Consider the following 16868-nt stretch of genomic DNA (forward strand, 5'->3'; position numbering starts at 1 on the left):
GCGCGCCGCCCCGCGGCCCATCCAGCTTCTCTTTATTCCAGCTTTGGTTGATTTCGTGTTGCCCGCCGCCGCTGCTCGGGGCGGGACGGGGCGGTGCCCCGGGCGGGGCGGTGCGGCCCGGCCCGGCCGCTCTTATTGAGGCGGCGCTGGCGCGGAGCGTTACCGGCCGGGCCGTGCGGCCGCCATGGGGCGGTACTCGGGCAAGACGTGCCGCCTCATCTTCATGCTGGTGCTCACCGTCGGCTTCTTCGTGGCCGAGCTGGTGTCCGGATACCTGGGCAACTCCATCGCGCTGGTGTCCGACTCCTTCAACATGCTCTCGGACCTCATCTCCCTTTGCGTGGGGCTCTCCACCGGGCGCATCGCCCGACGCAGCCGGCGCGGTCCCCGCGCCACCTACGGCTACAGCCGCGCCGAGGCGGTGGGAGCGCTCAGCAACGCCGTCTTCCTCACCGCCCTCTGCTTCACCATCCTCGTGGACTCCGTCCTCCGCCTCGCCCGGCCTGGGCCCATAGACGACGCCCAGCTGGTGCTCATCGTCGGCACCCTCGGCCTCGCCGTCAACGTCGTGGGGCTCCTCGTCTTTCAGGACTGGGGCGCCTGCTGCCGTGGGCGACGCCCGTGCCGCCCTCCGCCTGCGGCCGCCGCGCTGCGGGACGTGCCCGGTGGCATCCCGAACGGCGAGGAGGATGAAGCAGGTGCCTTTCGGCTGCACTTCGCCTTCCCCTGGTGTCCCGCATCTCTGCCCTCCCCTCCCTCCAGCATCCCTCTCAGCCTCCCTCACCCTTCCCCATCCTCTCTCTCTCCTCCCCCCCCCCCCCCCCCCCGTCTCCCGTCTCCCGTCTCGTTTTCCCTCGGGACCCGCCGGGCTGTTGGCCCAATCCTCTGGGCCCTTTCAAAGCCCCAAGGCCACTCGTGGGCCCCGGGGGGTTTCACTAAGCTCACTCAGGCACCAGGGTCCTCTTTCACCCTGTACTTTACCCTGGGCTTCTGGGCGTGCCCCCGGGATGGTGGAAGGAGGTGTTGCCCAGGGAGCTGCATGGTAAACGTTTTGGAGTGTTTTTGGTTTTCTTCTTGTCTTCTTTAAAGTAAGTTGGTTTTGAGAAGGTTGATATTTTTTCTGTTTGTAGAACTTATACACAACACAGCGTTTCTTCTTTGAATGCAGGTGATTCACCAAATGACCAAAAGAGCCCTGAAGAGGGGTCTGAAAAGAAAAAAGAGAAAAAGTCTGAAGCCTTGAACATCAGAGGTATGGCATAGGACCATGCAGCTCATGTTAAACTAACTTCAAACACTTTATGGTTTCCATTTCAGATTTATATATGCACCCACAAATATCAGTAAAAAAGAGAGAAGTCCAGGGCTCATCCATGTAATTGGATCCAGTTATTCTCTAGCAGAAAGATTTTGATTATATGGAATAGCATGAGTAGTAACAAAATAGTGTCATGCTGAGTTGGCTTTGAGCATGCTCACATTTAGATTTTTATTCTTAGAAGAGTGCAGCTGGATACTTGGAAAGGACACAAACCCTGCTGCACTAAGCTCAAGTCATTAGAGTCTTTACAGGAAGGTTACACAGGGAGCTATGATGTGAATCTTTGTGTCACTGATGTAGTAGTATTTGAGCAGTTTTCAACCTTAAAATGCTTTTGGGCAGAAAACATAAACCCTTCTAAATCCCAGGGTTGATAATATTTTTTTGTCAGCATAAGGAAAATGGTTCTGAAACTGGTGCTTTAGCATGGTGTTTTTGCAGGTGTGAACCTGTTCCTGTGAGAGTGTGTGACAGGATCAGCCCTTCCTACATTGTAATTTGGCAAGTCTCTGGGAATCTGTGGATTTTCATGGAGTGAAACATAAAGCTACTCCTAGGAATAAATTACCCACATGTCTCTCCCTGTCTGTGTAGGTGTTTCTCTGCATACACGTTTATGTACCTAATCTGAGCAGAGCCAAAAGCAAATATCTTTGAGGATATGAAATACTGAGTTTGTCCCAAGGAAGGGACTGTCAGAAACCTCAATTAGAATTAGTAGTTTCAGGTTTTTTATGGTCACTGATCAGCAACTGATATTCCCCCAAGGTTGTGTGAGTTTGCTTTGCATGAATTCAGCTTGAGAGGTCAATGTGGCAGTCAGGCACGTGGGTTTGCTGGTTTTTTTATTTGTGTGTGTGTCTGTCTTTCAAAAGTGTTTACAGAACTACACAAACACATCTGTAAGGGAAGATGCTTTGGAAAATCAAAGCATGTGCTAAGGATGCAACACTTGCTTGAATGTCTAGAAGTTGGTGTCACTGGATATTGGCATTATAGTGATGAGATTTTTGGAGAAGGATGAGCAAACTGTCACGCTCAGGGATGGAGGAGAGTAAGGAACCAATTGCTTTAGAGAAGACCTTGCTTGCCTGAACCACAATGCTTAGATATAAAGATGCTGGAAGCCTTCAAAAAATGTCTGAAGGATAAAGAATTTTGTGACAGTTGTTTTAAGATATGGATTGTCTTTGCTTTTTAAAAAGAAATTTTAAGTGTTACTTTAGTATGTCAGCTTTGCAAAATCTATTTTCATTGTCTTTATGACTATAGAGGTAAGGAATATTTACAAAGATATGTGTATTTGAAGTTCTGTTTCACTCCATACTTTTCCTTTTAAGTTAGTTACAAACTGTATATTTCATAGTCACTTGGCAAAAAGTTCTTTTGTTGTGGAATGGGAGCCTCCCTGAAAAACATGGCTGAACGAAGTGGATTGGCAGAGGAATGGTTTCCTTGATTTTATAACTGGTAGGAACAGGAATCCATAGATTCTGCCTGACAGGATTAATTATTGCAGTGTGAAATTATTCCTTTTACTGCTTGAGCATACACAGAGTATTTCAGTTAGACTTTGGAATGCAAGCTGTTGGAAACTGCTACCTATGGTTTTACCATAAAGACTTCATTTACTAAAAATTAATTCTTTATTCCAGTTTATAATCATAGCTTTTGGGATTTGGTAGGGAAATGGACAAATTTTTGTCTGAGCCCTAATTCTGTGATGCATTACCAGGGTATATGTGTTAATGACGTTAAGAATGGAAAATAAACATTTTTCCAAATTCTGTATTCTCAATTACTAATTCATCAAAATTCTGACATTTTTCTTTTTTTTTTCTTTAAAAAATGACATTTTTTTAAAATTCATTTTTTTCCTTAACTCGCAAGAAGGCTTTCTGAAACATTTTCCTGTTCTTTATAAGCTGTGCTCTCTTGTTAGTTGCCTGGGCAATGCAACTGCATCCTGCCTGTTCCTCTTGTTAGTGCAACAGCTGATAGCCCATGCTGAATCAGGACTATTTGTAAATGAAAAGGAAACACTGCAACACTGTTAGGAGGAGTAAAACCCCGTGGTAGTCTGCCAAATGGGGCAGAACATGCCTGAACTCCAGCAGAAAGAGCTGGACTCACCAGGAGCTTGTACTTTCTTATCTGACCCAAGTGAATTGGAGAAACTCCAGAGGCTGTGTGTGGCCTTCATTTCTTGTACAGATCAAGGTGCATGTACAGAGCTGGTAAGAAACACCAGCATGGGCAGAGTTCTAGGGCTAATCCAGTATCCAGCACCATCAAAACTCTTTGCTGTGTTGTTAGTGAGTTTTGGGGGAGCCTTTTACAGTTTCTCACTTGAAAGTCTATGTGATAGGGTTGTTAAAAAGAGATGATTCATTTTCGTCTCTCACAACCCCTAAAGAAAAATATTGACGAAGAAATTCACTTCATACAGAGAGATGTTCTGAATTCAGGTGTGGGTTGGAATAAAATCTGAGTCTGAACAGTAAAATCTAACAAAACTGGAGTATCTTTGAGCACTGATGGGAAGAGGGAAGTTTATGTAGAGTAGTAAGAAGAAATAGATTCTTGGATTTTTGTAACTCTGTAGCAGAAAGACTGCTTTGGTCATTGTAGTTTAAAGAGCAGCTAAATATGTTACTGTAAGAGCCTGTCTTATGTCTTTAACTTGTGTACAAAACCAACTTTATAAGATGTAAAAAGAAGTGCCCAGCATTCCTCTCAGAGTAGTCCAGGCACTAAACAATGTGACTGACTGTAGAACCAGATTCTGATTTTTGACAGGTCTGAAGGCTAGTAGTATTGATGGAAGAAGGTTTAATATGACTGGTAATCTAGTTTGATCTAAAAATTGGAGTCTGAGGGTATTTGGAGCCAGCTTAGATTTCACTTAGGCAATTTTTCAGATTTCAGAAGTGTCACAGAAACTGGCGGGGGAAGGTAACTGTTACTGGGGGTGGTCTGCAGCTCTCCACTCCCAGGGTAGAATGGATAGATTTAGTCATGAATTTTTAATTTAGATTTAACGTGCCAGGATCTGTTAATAATCTTCATGCATTTTAAGCAAGCACATATTGTGTTACCATGGCATTCCAGCTGGACAGCAGTTGTTAGCATACCCTACATCCTTAATAATGCATCCCACTCAAACAGCAGTGCTTCAGAGTCAGTATTTTCTTGCTGTTTTTTCCAAAAGCTATTACTGAAAACTTTGGTTGTGATATTAATGGCTGGAATATTGCATTCTTCATGTCAAGTGGAACATCCTTGAAAAATGCAGTATTACACCTAACCCAGGAAAAAACCCACAAAAACAAAGCAAAAAACCCCAAACCCACCCCACTAATGGAAATTGTGCCATTTGTTTCAGGTGTTCTTTTGCATGTTATGGGAGATGCACTTGGATCCGTGGTCGTGGTAGTTACTGCTACTATCTTCTATGTACGGCCTCTGGGGGATGCTCCGTGCAATTGGCAGTGCTACATTGATCCAAGCCTGACAATAGTTATGGTGCTCATCATCTTGTCTTCTGCATTCCCACTTATAAAGGAGACCTCAACTATTTTGTTGCAGATGGTCCCCAAAGGTGTTGATATGCAACTACTGAGTAAGTCAAATTTGTTGTTGAAATGCTGTTAATTTTAATGGTGGATTTCAATGCATATGTTATTGGTGGAATGACATGTTTGGATTATTTATTCATAATAGCTCTAAATTCTCAAGAACTGTGAGAAATAATCACATGACTGTGTCCTAGCAACATGATTCAAATCTCTCTGGATTAGTTAAAGCATGCATTTTGAGAATGTGGTACTCCCAACAATACATCAAACATACCAGGTCTTGAGCTGTTAATGCTTTGTGTGGGTTATTTGTGAAAGAAACAACTCTGAGTTTCAATCTTTTCCAATCCTGCAGTGGCTGCTTCCAAAAAGCTTCCAAAGCATCTTAGAAATTTCCATTAAGGTTAGTTAACTTTGTAGTTCTTAGGTGCTGTTCACACTGGTTAATTGTGGGTATTTCTGGAATTCCCCCATGCTCAGGGCTTAAAGAAACCAGAAAATGAGGGGTCTTGATAGAGGAAGTGATGTAATATTTCCTCTGTGAACAGCTGGTAAATTGCCATTTGGGAGCCTGAAGGATGGGTGAATCCAAAAGGAAAGGTGCCATGTTCATCACCTGGAGGCCGAACTGAAGGCAGCTGGGAGTAGATGCATTGTACCAATCAATCTCCTCTAAAATGATGGTTTTGACACTGCTGCTTTTGGATAGGGTGCCTAGTGAGGCAGCTGATAATTAGCTAGTGCATCAAAGCCCCTAATACCTTTCCCTTATGCTTTCCAGCTGACAGACTAGCTCATGTACCAGGGGTGAGCAGCCTCCATGAGGTGCACGTCTGGGAGCTTGCAAGTGGGAGGAACATCGCCACTCTTCATATCAAGTGCCAAACCCCTTCTGATTACCAAGGTGCTGCTTACCAAATACGGAAAGTTTTCCACGAGGCAGGAGTCCATTCTGTGACCATCCAGCCTGAGTACGCTGACCACAAGACCTCACATCTACTGTGCAGCTCACCCTGCATCTCAAAAGCCTGTGACTCGCATCTGTGCTGCAGCCAGAGGGAGCCCCCCCGGGCTGAAACGAATGGCTACATGGAGAAAAGTGAAAGCTCCCTTTCTGCACAGCACAAAGACAATGGTTCAAGGAAAAGTGACGTTGAAATCCCTATGGAGGACCCAGTAGCAGATGAGAACGTGAAAAATAGTGACGTGTCTGGTGACAAATCACAGTCGGGTAGTACACGATTTTAGGCAGTTCACTCTGCTCCGTGTTGTGCTGTCATGGAGCAAACGTATCTTGGCTGGGAAGGGGGGCATTGGTGGTTGTAGCTGAAGTTGGTGTGGCAAAAAGATTTCTGTGCTTTAGCTGTAAACCAAAACACACCTAAAACCCCCTTGTACCTGAAATAAGGATTAAGATTTCCACCAAGGCTGTTGCATTCATGTGATTTTTGTGATGCAGCCTTACCCAGTTCCTTACCAAACTAAGGCTGAATTCCTACTGTTAGAGTGGATGGGGTATGTTGCTCTCTGTCTGCACTGATGTTTGCAGTTCGTGGCCAGTAGCACTGGGAAAGAACCTCTGGCCTTTCCTGCTGGAGCGAGCTGTTTCTTGAAAGCCCTGTGGCCAGTTAATGATTGTACTGGGCTGAAGTACTGTATATTTATAAAGGACTTCAGTAGAGATGCTTTACTGATCCTTAAACCCCATTTTTGCATGGACAGTTCATTTTTAACAGTAACAATTCTGGCCAGTGGAGTTTGTGAATGAAATTAAGAGTGTCTAAGGGGAAGCACTCAGGAATTATGACTTGTGTTATTTTCTTGATTGACTCCTGTATTTTGGGACAAAGCAGAAGCTGGTCTTGCTTCTCTACAAGTAATACTGGAGTCCCAGCCTAATCACAGATGAGTGTGCTAAGGAACAGACTGCTTGGCATGAAAGCAAATAAGTACTTACTAACGTTGTCTGTACTGATTCTAGCAAATGGAAATGCAGGTAGTCATCCAATTAACTTTTATCTTTTCACTGTTGTGATTGTACGACTCAGTCTTTTAGAATTCTTGTTAGCCTTCTCCTGAGAACACAAGTTCCAAGAGCCATGGTCTTATTTCATCATTGTGCAGGATAATTGTATTATCTTTAACACTGAGGCTGTTGTTATTAATGCTGAATAAATAAGCTAATGTGTTTATTACGAACAGTTGAAATTCTGCAATTCTATTCTTAAGGCATAATTTAATATTGTATTAATTAAGGAAGCACCTTTAAAGTCTTTTTTGCAGTATTATCACTTAGAGGGAACTTTAAAAAATTTAAACCAGGAAATTTTTCCTGGGTTAGTTTCCATAATTTCTTGTTGGCTGGTTTTAAAGGTCTTGATGCCTTGAACCCTACCCTCTGCCCTGGTCCTCCTCCCCCTGCCCAAATATGTATCTCAAAGTGTATTTAGTGAAGCAGTTTACTACCTTTTTGCTGCTTGCTCTTTCTGAAGGTATGCAAGGGTGCTCTAAGGAAAACAAGGTGATGAGCCGTGTCCCCAGTGCCAGATTTCAGTCTGGTGTGTTCCACAGGTTTCTGGGAGGAGAAACCCACTACTCAATCCACACTGAGTCTAGTGCTTGATCTCCCTGGCTATGCAGATCAGATTCAGAAGATTCCAAATATAATTTGCCGGCAAAAAGCAGCCTTTCAATGGCATGTGTGGCCTGGACAGGCTATTTTATCCATTTATTTATTACAGGGACACCTTTCTAAAATAGTTGTGTCTTTGCCTCAGTGACATCTTAACAGAAAGGGCAAATTGATTTCCAGCCTGGGCTGGGAAAATACCAGGACTTCCTTGTAGGGGTGGCTTAAAAGCAGCCAACTCCTTATTAATAAAGATGATTGCAATAATTCAATGAATATTGAAACACACAGCAGGATATTTTACTGCTTGAAATGTAGTATTTACTGAAGCAGTGATTTCAGTCTAAATAGAACATTTCTAGAATTATAATTACCCCTTTAAAACAGATTTTTGGATGAATTAAGATATTTTATATCATTTTATTGTAAGTTTGTATCATATAAATGAACAACCTATTTGTTAATATAATTAAGAGCTTGATTCTCCAGCCTCCTTGATTCTGTTGGCAGCAGCAGGATCTTGCTTGGCAGTTATTGCACGAGTTAATGTAAATCAGGAAACATTGTAAGAATTTGTCTGTTTTTTAAAAGCATGTGCTATGATGTAAGACAGCCCTTTCTTCTGTTCTTTTTTTTTCCCCTCTTTATTTTCACCTATGATGATGCTTAGATGTAAATAACAAATGTATTTATCATGGTTTGAGAACTGGAATAGAAATCTCCCAGAATAACAACAAATAACTTTCTTCCCAGATAGCCTTTAAAACAAGCACTCTTTCATAATTATTTGTATCTTAAATCAGGTAATTTGATTTATATATATATATATGCATACATATTTTATTAAATGGTTGAAAGCTGGAATGGCAGTATTTACTCTGGGATTAAAGAAAACTAGTATGTGTGATGTTGGGGTATTTGTCAAAATGGACAATTTTTATTCTTCCAGTGTTAAAACTGTGGCTATGTATTTTTTAAAACTTTGAAAAGTGTTGTAACCTGAAAATACAATGAAATCACATTCTTAAACTGTATTTTCTCATGTCTGGTTGACTGTACTGCAACTGTTGCCTGTGAATAAATGGGAAAATACCAGGGATTATAGAAACCTTAATATCTAGAAAACAAAAATATGTTAAATTTGCTTCATTACTTAAGCAAGCAAAACCAACAGTGCTATGTTATTTGTGAGATAAATCTTGCTCTTTTTTTGTGTTGGGATTTTCAGGGTATTCAACTAAGGTTTCTGACCAGCATCTTTGCCTTCCATTGAGTAACAAAATATTTTTCTCCTGTACTGTGTGTCCCTACTCTACTTCTGTGGGATATTTCATTCCAATCCGTGTGTATTTTGTATTGGCCTATTTCCCTTCAGTTCTTGGCATATCTCTTCTAATTCTGTTGAAGCAGGCTTCCCTCAGTTTGAGATACAGTTTATTTCCATGTTAGCCCTTATCTATGAGCACTTGTTCTAAATTCAGTTTTGTAGTCTATTGCACTGTCATAAAAGCTCTGTTCTTGCCTCTTTAGCTGAATCACTTTATTTCCCTCCCTGACAAATGCAGGTAGATTGTGCTGCTCTGTCTGCTACAAACACTGCCTTGTGATTGTCTTTCTTGGTTTTTAGGTTCTTTTGCAATGATTGTCCCTTCTGTCCATTGCTGCTGGTGGCAAAGGAAATCTGCTTAAATTATGTGTGACTTTCAGCTGGTTGTCCACCTCCTGTGGATGTGATTTGTAGCCAGTCACGCATGTGACCTAGTAGAATGATGACAAAACCTTTGCTAGGCTTGCTAGATCATTCTGCAGTAAAAGCGAAACCTGGAATAAATTAACATGACATTGAAAGCAAAAGCAATTTACTGGCCTTCATCAGTTGTGTGCCTTTTCTTAAAGGGAATAAATTCTTTGTCACCTTTTCATATGTGCCAAAAGTGCCAATTTGATTTTAAATTTTTTTCTTCTGAAACCCTCTAAATGCAGGCATTTCTTCTTCATTATAAAGAAAACTGCTACTATTTTCAGGAGTATTGCCTTTGTTTTGCTGGTTTTCAGTTAACTTCCTTTTCCTTGTCTTCTTTATAGTACTTACCTTGACTCATAGTGCAAGTGTGTTTTTGCCCTCTTAATGTATTTTCTCTTCCATAAAAGCAGGATGGTTTTGTTGGCCTGGTCATGGTGATCTACCAAAAATACAGTTTAGAAATTCCTTTTTATGCACTGGTTTAATTTTTGTACTCCATTCTATTAAAATACACCCATTTTCTGGTTTTGCTATGTGACACACCTTACCATTGCAAACCAGTTTTTGACCTTTATTTTTTTCCTATTCTTTCCCTTTTTCATTCCTGATTATAATGTTTCCTGTCCTGAATACTCCCTTTTAGTCTGAACTTTGAAGGGAACATGCCACCTGAATTTTTCCCAAAGAGAAGTTCACTACCCAAGTTCTAGATGGCTTGATGTGAGCTACTCTGAGGACTACTTTGTGTCCTGTGGTCTGTGTAGAAGTGTTATCTAAGTAGTCATCCTGAGATGTGTACACATGTGTTTATGTATAATTAAACTCTTTATAAACACTCTACCTGAATCAACTTCTTAAGAAAGGTGGATTTCTAAACCTGGGAAGATATAATGAAATCAGGAGGGTTCATTGGTCATTTGTCAACATCTTGAGGGAAAGCTTGGTAAAAGATAATTCATAAGCCATGAACATTCCTAAGTTCTACTACTTTGCTGTACAGTGGAAGCACTTTCTACATTAAATACTTTATTTGAACAGTGATACCTTGATGTGAGGATGTCACTGTATAAGATTGTTACATTTGTGGAGCTGTGTTGCTTAAAAGTTTTCTCCAGTTTTTCTGTTCCTTAAGTAATTTAATGTGCCAAAATGTAATTTCCATGATTGCTGAATCTCACTGTGGTTTTATTAACTATGAGTGAGAAATGACCTAAGTTTTTATGTACAACTATATTTTTATCAAAATGAAGTTTGAATGTCTTGTAAATAAAGTGTATTTTTAAATAAAACTTTGTTCTGAGCTTGATCTATGCTAGCAATAGGGAGCTTTTGTCTCTTGATAATTTTAAGATATTTGTATGAGTGAAATTTGTTGTCATCCTGTGAGGCAGTTAATGTTGCAAATTTTTGTGTATTTGGAAGAAAAGGGAATCAACACCCAAAAGTTTTTCTTCTGTAAGCAGCCTTGCATTTTGCCACATGCTGAAAGTTGAATATGTATATTGTGATTCTCACTCCTGGGTTTCGTGACCTGAATGTACATGCTAGAAATGGGACGAGGTCTAACACTACAAGTTTAGGTCCTTGTTTTGGAGCAGCAATCCTGGTGATGCCCTCATATATTTCTCTCTTCTTAGCATCAGTATCATGTGTCTGCCACCTGGTTCCTACCCTGTTGTGTCCAATTGCCCAGTTGTTCATGTCCTTACTTATTTAGTTTACAATAATCAATAAGGAGGCAGTGGTCATTGTGCTTGGCTTCTTTTTTTTTTTTATTCTTTGAGTCTGTCTGAGTGGCAGATGCTATGTAAACACTATATAAGAAGTTCAGTTCATGTTTGGCCAATAGATTGCCTGTGCTTTTGTGTATGGTTAGTGTTACTCAGCTTGTAGATGATGGACGACTAGCGATTTGGAAGACCGAACTGAAACATTTTTAAAGCATTTCCTGACAAAGTTAAAATTATACATAGATTCATAAAATGTTAAGGGGTTGGAATGGACCTTAAGCATTACTTAGTCCTGCCACTCCTGCCATGTGCAGGGATATCTCCCACTTACCAAGGTTGCTCAAGGCCTTACCTAACCTGGTCTTGAATTCCAGGTTTGGGGCACCCAACAAATTCCCTGGGCAACCTGTTCTAGTGTCTAATCACCCTCACAATAAATAATTTTTTCCTAATAACTAACCTAAATTTCCCCTCTTTCAATTTCTACCAATTATTCCTTGTCCTATGACTGCAGTTCCTCAGGAAGAGTCTCTCTCTGGTTTCCCTGTAACCCCACTTCAGATACTGGAAGGCTGCCATGAGGTGTCTTCACAACCTGCTCTTCTCCATGATGAACAGCCCCAACATTCTCAGCCTGTCTTCCTAGGCAAGGATGTCCAGTCCTCCCATCAACTTTGTGGCCTCCTCAGAGTTGCTCCAACAGCTCCGTGTCTTTCTTATGTTGGGATATAGTAGCCGCAAGCCCCTGAAAGGGGAATAATGAGCATTGACTCCATGCTTGCAGAAGGCTGATCTATTGCTTTATTGCTATGCTATACTATGCTATGCTATACTATACTATACTGAAAAACCCATTGCCCTTGCCAGACAGTCTGATACAGCTTTGACCTTATTGGTCAATCAATCAAAACACCATCACCAGAGTCCAATTGAGAAACCACCCTTTGGTAAACTACCTCCATAACACATTCCACATGAGCACAACAACAGGTACAGCAAATGGAGATAAGAATTCTTTTCTCTGAGCTTTCTCACAGCCTCCCAGGAAAATCCTGGGAGAGAATTGTGTCTCTCTCTGTTCAGAGGATATGTGATTACCACATTAGGGTCCCCAGATCTGGATGCAGCACTGCATGTGGGTCTCACTAGAGCAGGGTAGAGGAGGAGAATCACCTTCTTTACCTGCTGACCGTGCTGCTTTGGGTGCAGCCCAGGATATATTTTCTTTTCTGGGCTGCAAGCAGCATTGCCAGCTCTTGTTGAATTTTTCATCCACCATCACCTCCAAGTCTTTCTTTACATGGCTGCTCTCAACCACTTCTCTGCTGAAATTGTGGGTGTGTCTGGGATTGCCATGACCCAGGTGTAGGACCTTGTGTAGGAACAGTTTCCTTGTTGCAGACAGACATGAGGCACTTGAAATTCCAGGACTTCTCTACACGGAGGCCCTTATTTTGTATCTTGGTCTTTTTGGAACAGAATATATTTCTCCACCTTAGAGGGCTGCAACTGTTTTGGTACTTTTGTACTCTCCAAGAAACTACAGAAATAAGATGAGTTTGGGCTGGATGTGGTAGATTGTGTTTTTGAAAACAGCTTCTCAAAAAAAGTGAGGAAGTGAGGAAATAGTAGTGATTGCAAATGGGGGATGAAATATCAGTTAAATTCTCTGGCAAATTTAGAATATATTTGGGGGCCAGTAAGTGAATCTTCCAGTTAGGATAAGGTGGAGGTTCAGTAAAAAAGAGTAGGAAATGTGCAGTGAAATGCCAGTGGAAGTTAATGAGGTATTCATCAGGGATGACTAAGCCTCTATCACTTCAAGGACACAAGCTTTGCCCTCTGATTCAAATACGGAATTTATTGTTGAGTCCTAGTTGTATTTTACAGGAAGAGACTTATTTTGCTATAAAATGGTAGCTGGAAAAGCATAATTGCAATGCTTACCATCAGCTCTCTAGAGAGCCAATAGAAGTTTGTGGTTGAACTTGTCTCTGCTGAGGTGACATTGTCTGTCTGATGAAAGAAGCACGTATCTTGGTCAACAGAGATAATAGGCATTTGAACAACCATGAATTGTTATCAACTACTTGTATGTTAGTCAATTACTTATACCTGGGGACATTTCCAGGCACAGAGAGCAGCTGGCACACAAAAGCTTCTATCTATGCTAGGGAGATACTCTGGGAGAGGGTGGCTCCCTGCTGAGGGCCAGCTCAGATTAAGTCCTTGACTCTGGACTGCGTCTGGGAATGGCTGGGAGAGCAGTAATTGGCACAGACTGTGAAATGCTTGAACAACTTACTAATACAGACAATTGTGATTCATTCCCAGTTTTGGTTTAATTTGCCAGTATTGATGAGGGCCTTGCTCCCTGAGCCTCCACTCTGTTTTGCAAGGTAGCAGAACCTGCAGGTAGAAAAGGAGATGAAGCTGATGGTGGTTTCTTGGGCTCTAGGGTGGAAAGGTTTCCTGTCTTTCCTCTGCATCAGTGCACAGGGCAAGCTGGGTGGGGAGAGGCTGCCCTGATCAGCAGTGCAGTCAGCAGATAATGCTATCACCCCAGCTACTTGCATGGCTCTGGAAATTAAAGGTGCAAGGCAAGTGGCACGTTCGATATGGTACTGCCCTTTGCTTTACCTCCTTCCAGTTCTAGTACATTTTTTTTTTTTTTTTTTTTTTTTTTAGTGCTCACCCTTGTTTAATAAGCTCTGTGTCTGCTCTGTGTCTGTTTAACCGTACATTGCTGGCCACCCTATGGTGAGGAGGAGGGAACAAAACAGTGGTAAGGAACTTCAGGGTATTTGTGGGGAAATAACCCAGTGATGACATTACACAAGTCATTGACATGACACAGTAGGTCCACAGCCTAGAGTATAGAAAGTTTTTCAAGTAAAAGACTGTGTAATTCAAGTGGTAGAAAGCGACCCTTTTTTTAATAAACACCTTAAAAATCAGTCTTGTAAAAAGCATCGGATGTGGATATGCCTATCCCCCAGGCTATAAACCAGGAAGTACAACAGGCAGTGGGAAATCAGCACAGGGAATGCCAAGACATCTTGCAGAGCAACATTCTCTTTAATTAGCTGTTTCTTTTTAAAAAGAGAGTTCCCATATGAAGTAGGGATGGTGGCCTTTCTGCATAGAAAGTTTCCTTCGCCCAAATTGGTCAGAGAAAGTGTTTTTTAATGGCTGAACTTTAAGTGCCCAGCAGTGTGCAGGGTCTACACTGTGACAAAACACCTACCAGCAGCAGAGTACCTGCAGCTCTTTGTGCTGGTTGATGCACACTTCAAACAGTTGCCCCCAAATGATTTTGGTGACATTGCCATCTGGGGAGCACCCTTCTACTCATGAACTTCTGGTGTGTAATTTCTGGGAGTGTAAGTGGGTGTTCAGTTCAGGTTATTATATATATAACCTATTATTATATATATAACCTATATTTTCTGGGTATAGCTTGATAACTCATGAGAGAAGGAAAGAAAGCCCCCTGAGGCCTTTGCATAGTGCTCAGAGGAGCTGCTACCCAGCTTTCATTGAGGAGGAAGAAGCTTCTCCCCCACAGCCACGCCAGCTCTGAGGGAGAGGACCTGTGATGGACCATCTGCTCCACACAGTGCCTGTGCTGTGGCAAAGGGATGTCCTGCATCCCCTAGGACAAACGGGTTGGGGAAGGATTTGCTGAGTCTTTCAGAGAGGGAAGAGTGGGAACCTGGGGAGCTCCCTTAGTGGTCCCCACAAATGCTGTTCTCTGAGTGCCACCTGTGCTTCCTAGCAGAGTTTGTGAGGCCATCTAGAAGTGGGCAGTGGTGTAGGCATCTTTCTGCCTCATGCTTCCGATGCTTTTTCTTGAAGGGAAGCAGCTTGCTTGAAAATATGCTGAGACTTTTTTACCGTTTCCCTTGATTCCTATTGTCTCCAGACACAGTTTTTCCTCTTGTTTGCAGTAGCTCCTCTTTGCCTCTGCCCTTTATTATACAAAATATGAAATATGATCTTAACCAGCCAGCTCCTTACACTCACAATGACAGCAAGTCTATCTACCCCTAAAAGTAACATTGGCACAACTTTTATGCTAATGTGCTGGCACTGTGTGTGTGAAAAGGAAGAAAAAATCAAAAGCAGAGATCCGACAGTATAATTCTCCTAAGAGCTATGAAATTCTACAAATGATGAAACGGATTATGCTTCCTCCTGGTTGTAAGGCAGGATATTGCTACCCCAAGAAGAAAACTGATCTTTTTGGGTTAGTGGTTGGGCTGACATGAAGGCTATTCCCAAAGCCTGCCTTTGGCAGACTGAGCATCAAGTTTTTGTGCTTCTTTGCCAGCCCAAGAAGGAAGGGATTTGGCTTCTGGTGCAGGAATATAAGAGAAAGCTATCTGCTGATAGAAGCAAGTGGAAGCATGTTGGCTAGATGGAAGCTCTGGCTATTTTCACTGGCTGAAAATCTGTCCCTGTCCTCTGCTCTTCTCCATGTGGCAGAGAACCAGGCTGCCAGCACAGCAAGGAGGGGTTACACAGTGACTCAGCTGTCACCTAAGGGGATGAAAATTTATTTCTCTGGCTACAATGAGGATCTCCAGGGACCATGGAGCAGCAAAGTAATCACCCTGTACTCCTGCAGGTTCCTATATATGTATGTATTTATTATTTCTGGCAGATGTCAAAGGTTTTCACAAATTATTTTATATTTGCAACTCCCAACTCACACTTAAATTTCCTTCTGAAAGACACTGTCTCTCCAAGCACTCTGTGTCCTGGCCAAAGAATAATCATGTGAGGCAGCAGCAACAGGAGGCTGAGGGGAACAAAGAGGAGCCTGGCTCACAGAGCTCTTTCAAAGCAGTTGTTCACTTGGCCAAAGAGTTCGGCAGCATGCCTGTTGCCTTCTTTGAATCCAGCATCTCTGTCCAGCCCCATGCCTGCATGGGTCAGGGGAACCTTCTTTGCATGGGACACACACAAAGCAAAAATCATTCTGGGTAAATGTGGCTTCAGGACAAGGATCCATAAGGAAGAGATGTATGGAGCCTCTTGTAGGATGGAGGTTGTTTCCACAGCAAGTGTCAGAAGCAGTGGGTCTGATAAAGTGGAGAAATGTCTCATATTTAGGGAACATTCACATATATGCATGCATTTATTTTTGCATGCACACACGCGTGCATGCACACACACATATGATACTGACTATATATGGCCATATTTATTATCGTGTCTCAGCAAATGCAAGTTCATGCTTTAGTCAGAGTGCCATAAAATAGGTTTACTGGGTATTCCTGATATCTTCTCTCTGGTGTCTCCTTCTTGCTTATCATTTTGAAATTGGACCAATATGTCAGGATTTCACAGTTGCCCTGGGTGTCTGCCTGGCAGAAACCCTAGCATCCGGGTTTTGTGTGTATTTGCTATATATTCTGTACCATTATTGAATACTGCCATGTGGATCCCAGCTGCATGAGGCATCTTTCCACTAGGTACTGAAACTGTGTGAAGAGCAGAGGTATAATAAGTGCACTTTCATTGTCCTGCAGCTCACACAGGATTTTCCCTGCTGTGGTTGGTCTGGGTAGAGAGGAGCACAAAGGTGTTGTTTAAAAGTTAGTGAGATGTGCAAAGGGAAAAAAGAAGGGGGCATGGATAGACAAATAGAGCCAGTCCCCTTGGAAAAGTCCTCCTACTGCTTTATTCAATGGGTAGTTGACTACTATAATATATATTTTTGGCTGGAAACAGCCCCAGTCTGACCAGCTCTTATCACCCCTCCACAAGCATGCTGGGCCCTGCTCCACCCTGCCTCTATCTGGGCACTCCAAACTTTGGCCCCTCCAATTCCTTTTATTATTTTCCTTCTGCTTGCTCT

At 42.3% G+C, this 16868-nt stretch overlaps 1 protein-coding gene across 1 annotated transcript; it reads left to right on the plus strand.

Moving 5' to 3' along the window:
- The first annotated feature begins 184 nt into the window (after positions 1 to 184).
- Positions 185 to 10561, plus strand: SLC30A10 (solute carrier family 30 member 10). The gene is made up of 4 exons (XM_036404626.1): positions 185 to 698; positions 1169 to 1252; positions 4707 to 4943; positions 5681 to 10561. Exons 1-4 carry the CDS (start codon positions 185 to 187, stop codon positions 6145 to 6147), a joined length of 1302 nt encoding a protein of 433 aa, XP_036260519.1. The 3' UTR covers positions 6148 to 10561.
- The last annotated feature ends 6307 nt before the right edge of the window (positions 10562 to 16868 follow it).

Source organism: Molothrus ater, chromosome 3, assembly GCF_012460135.2.
Source record: "Molothrus ater isolate BHLD 08-10-18 breed brown headed cowbird chromosome 3, BPBGC_Mater_1.1, whole genome shotgun sequence".
Lineage (NCBI taxonomy): Eukaryota > Metazoa > Chordata > Aves > Passeriformes > Icteridae > Molothrus > Molothrus ater.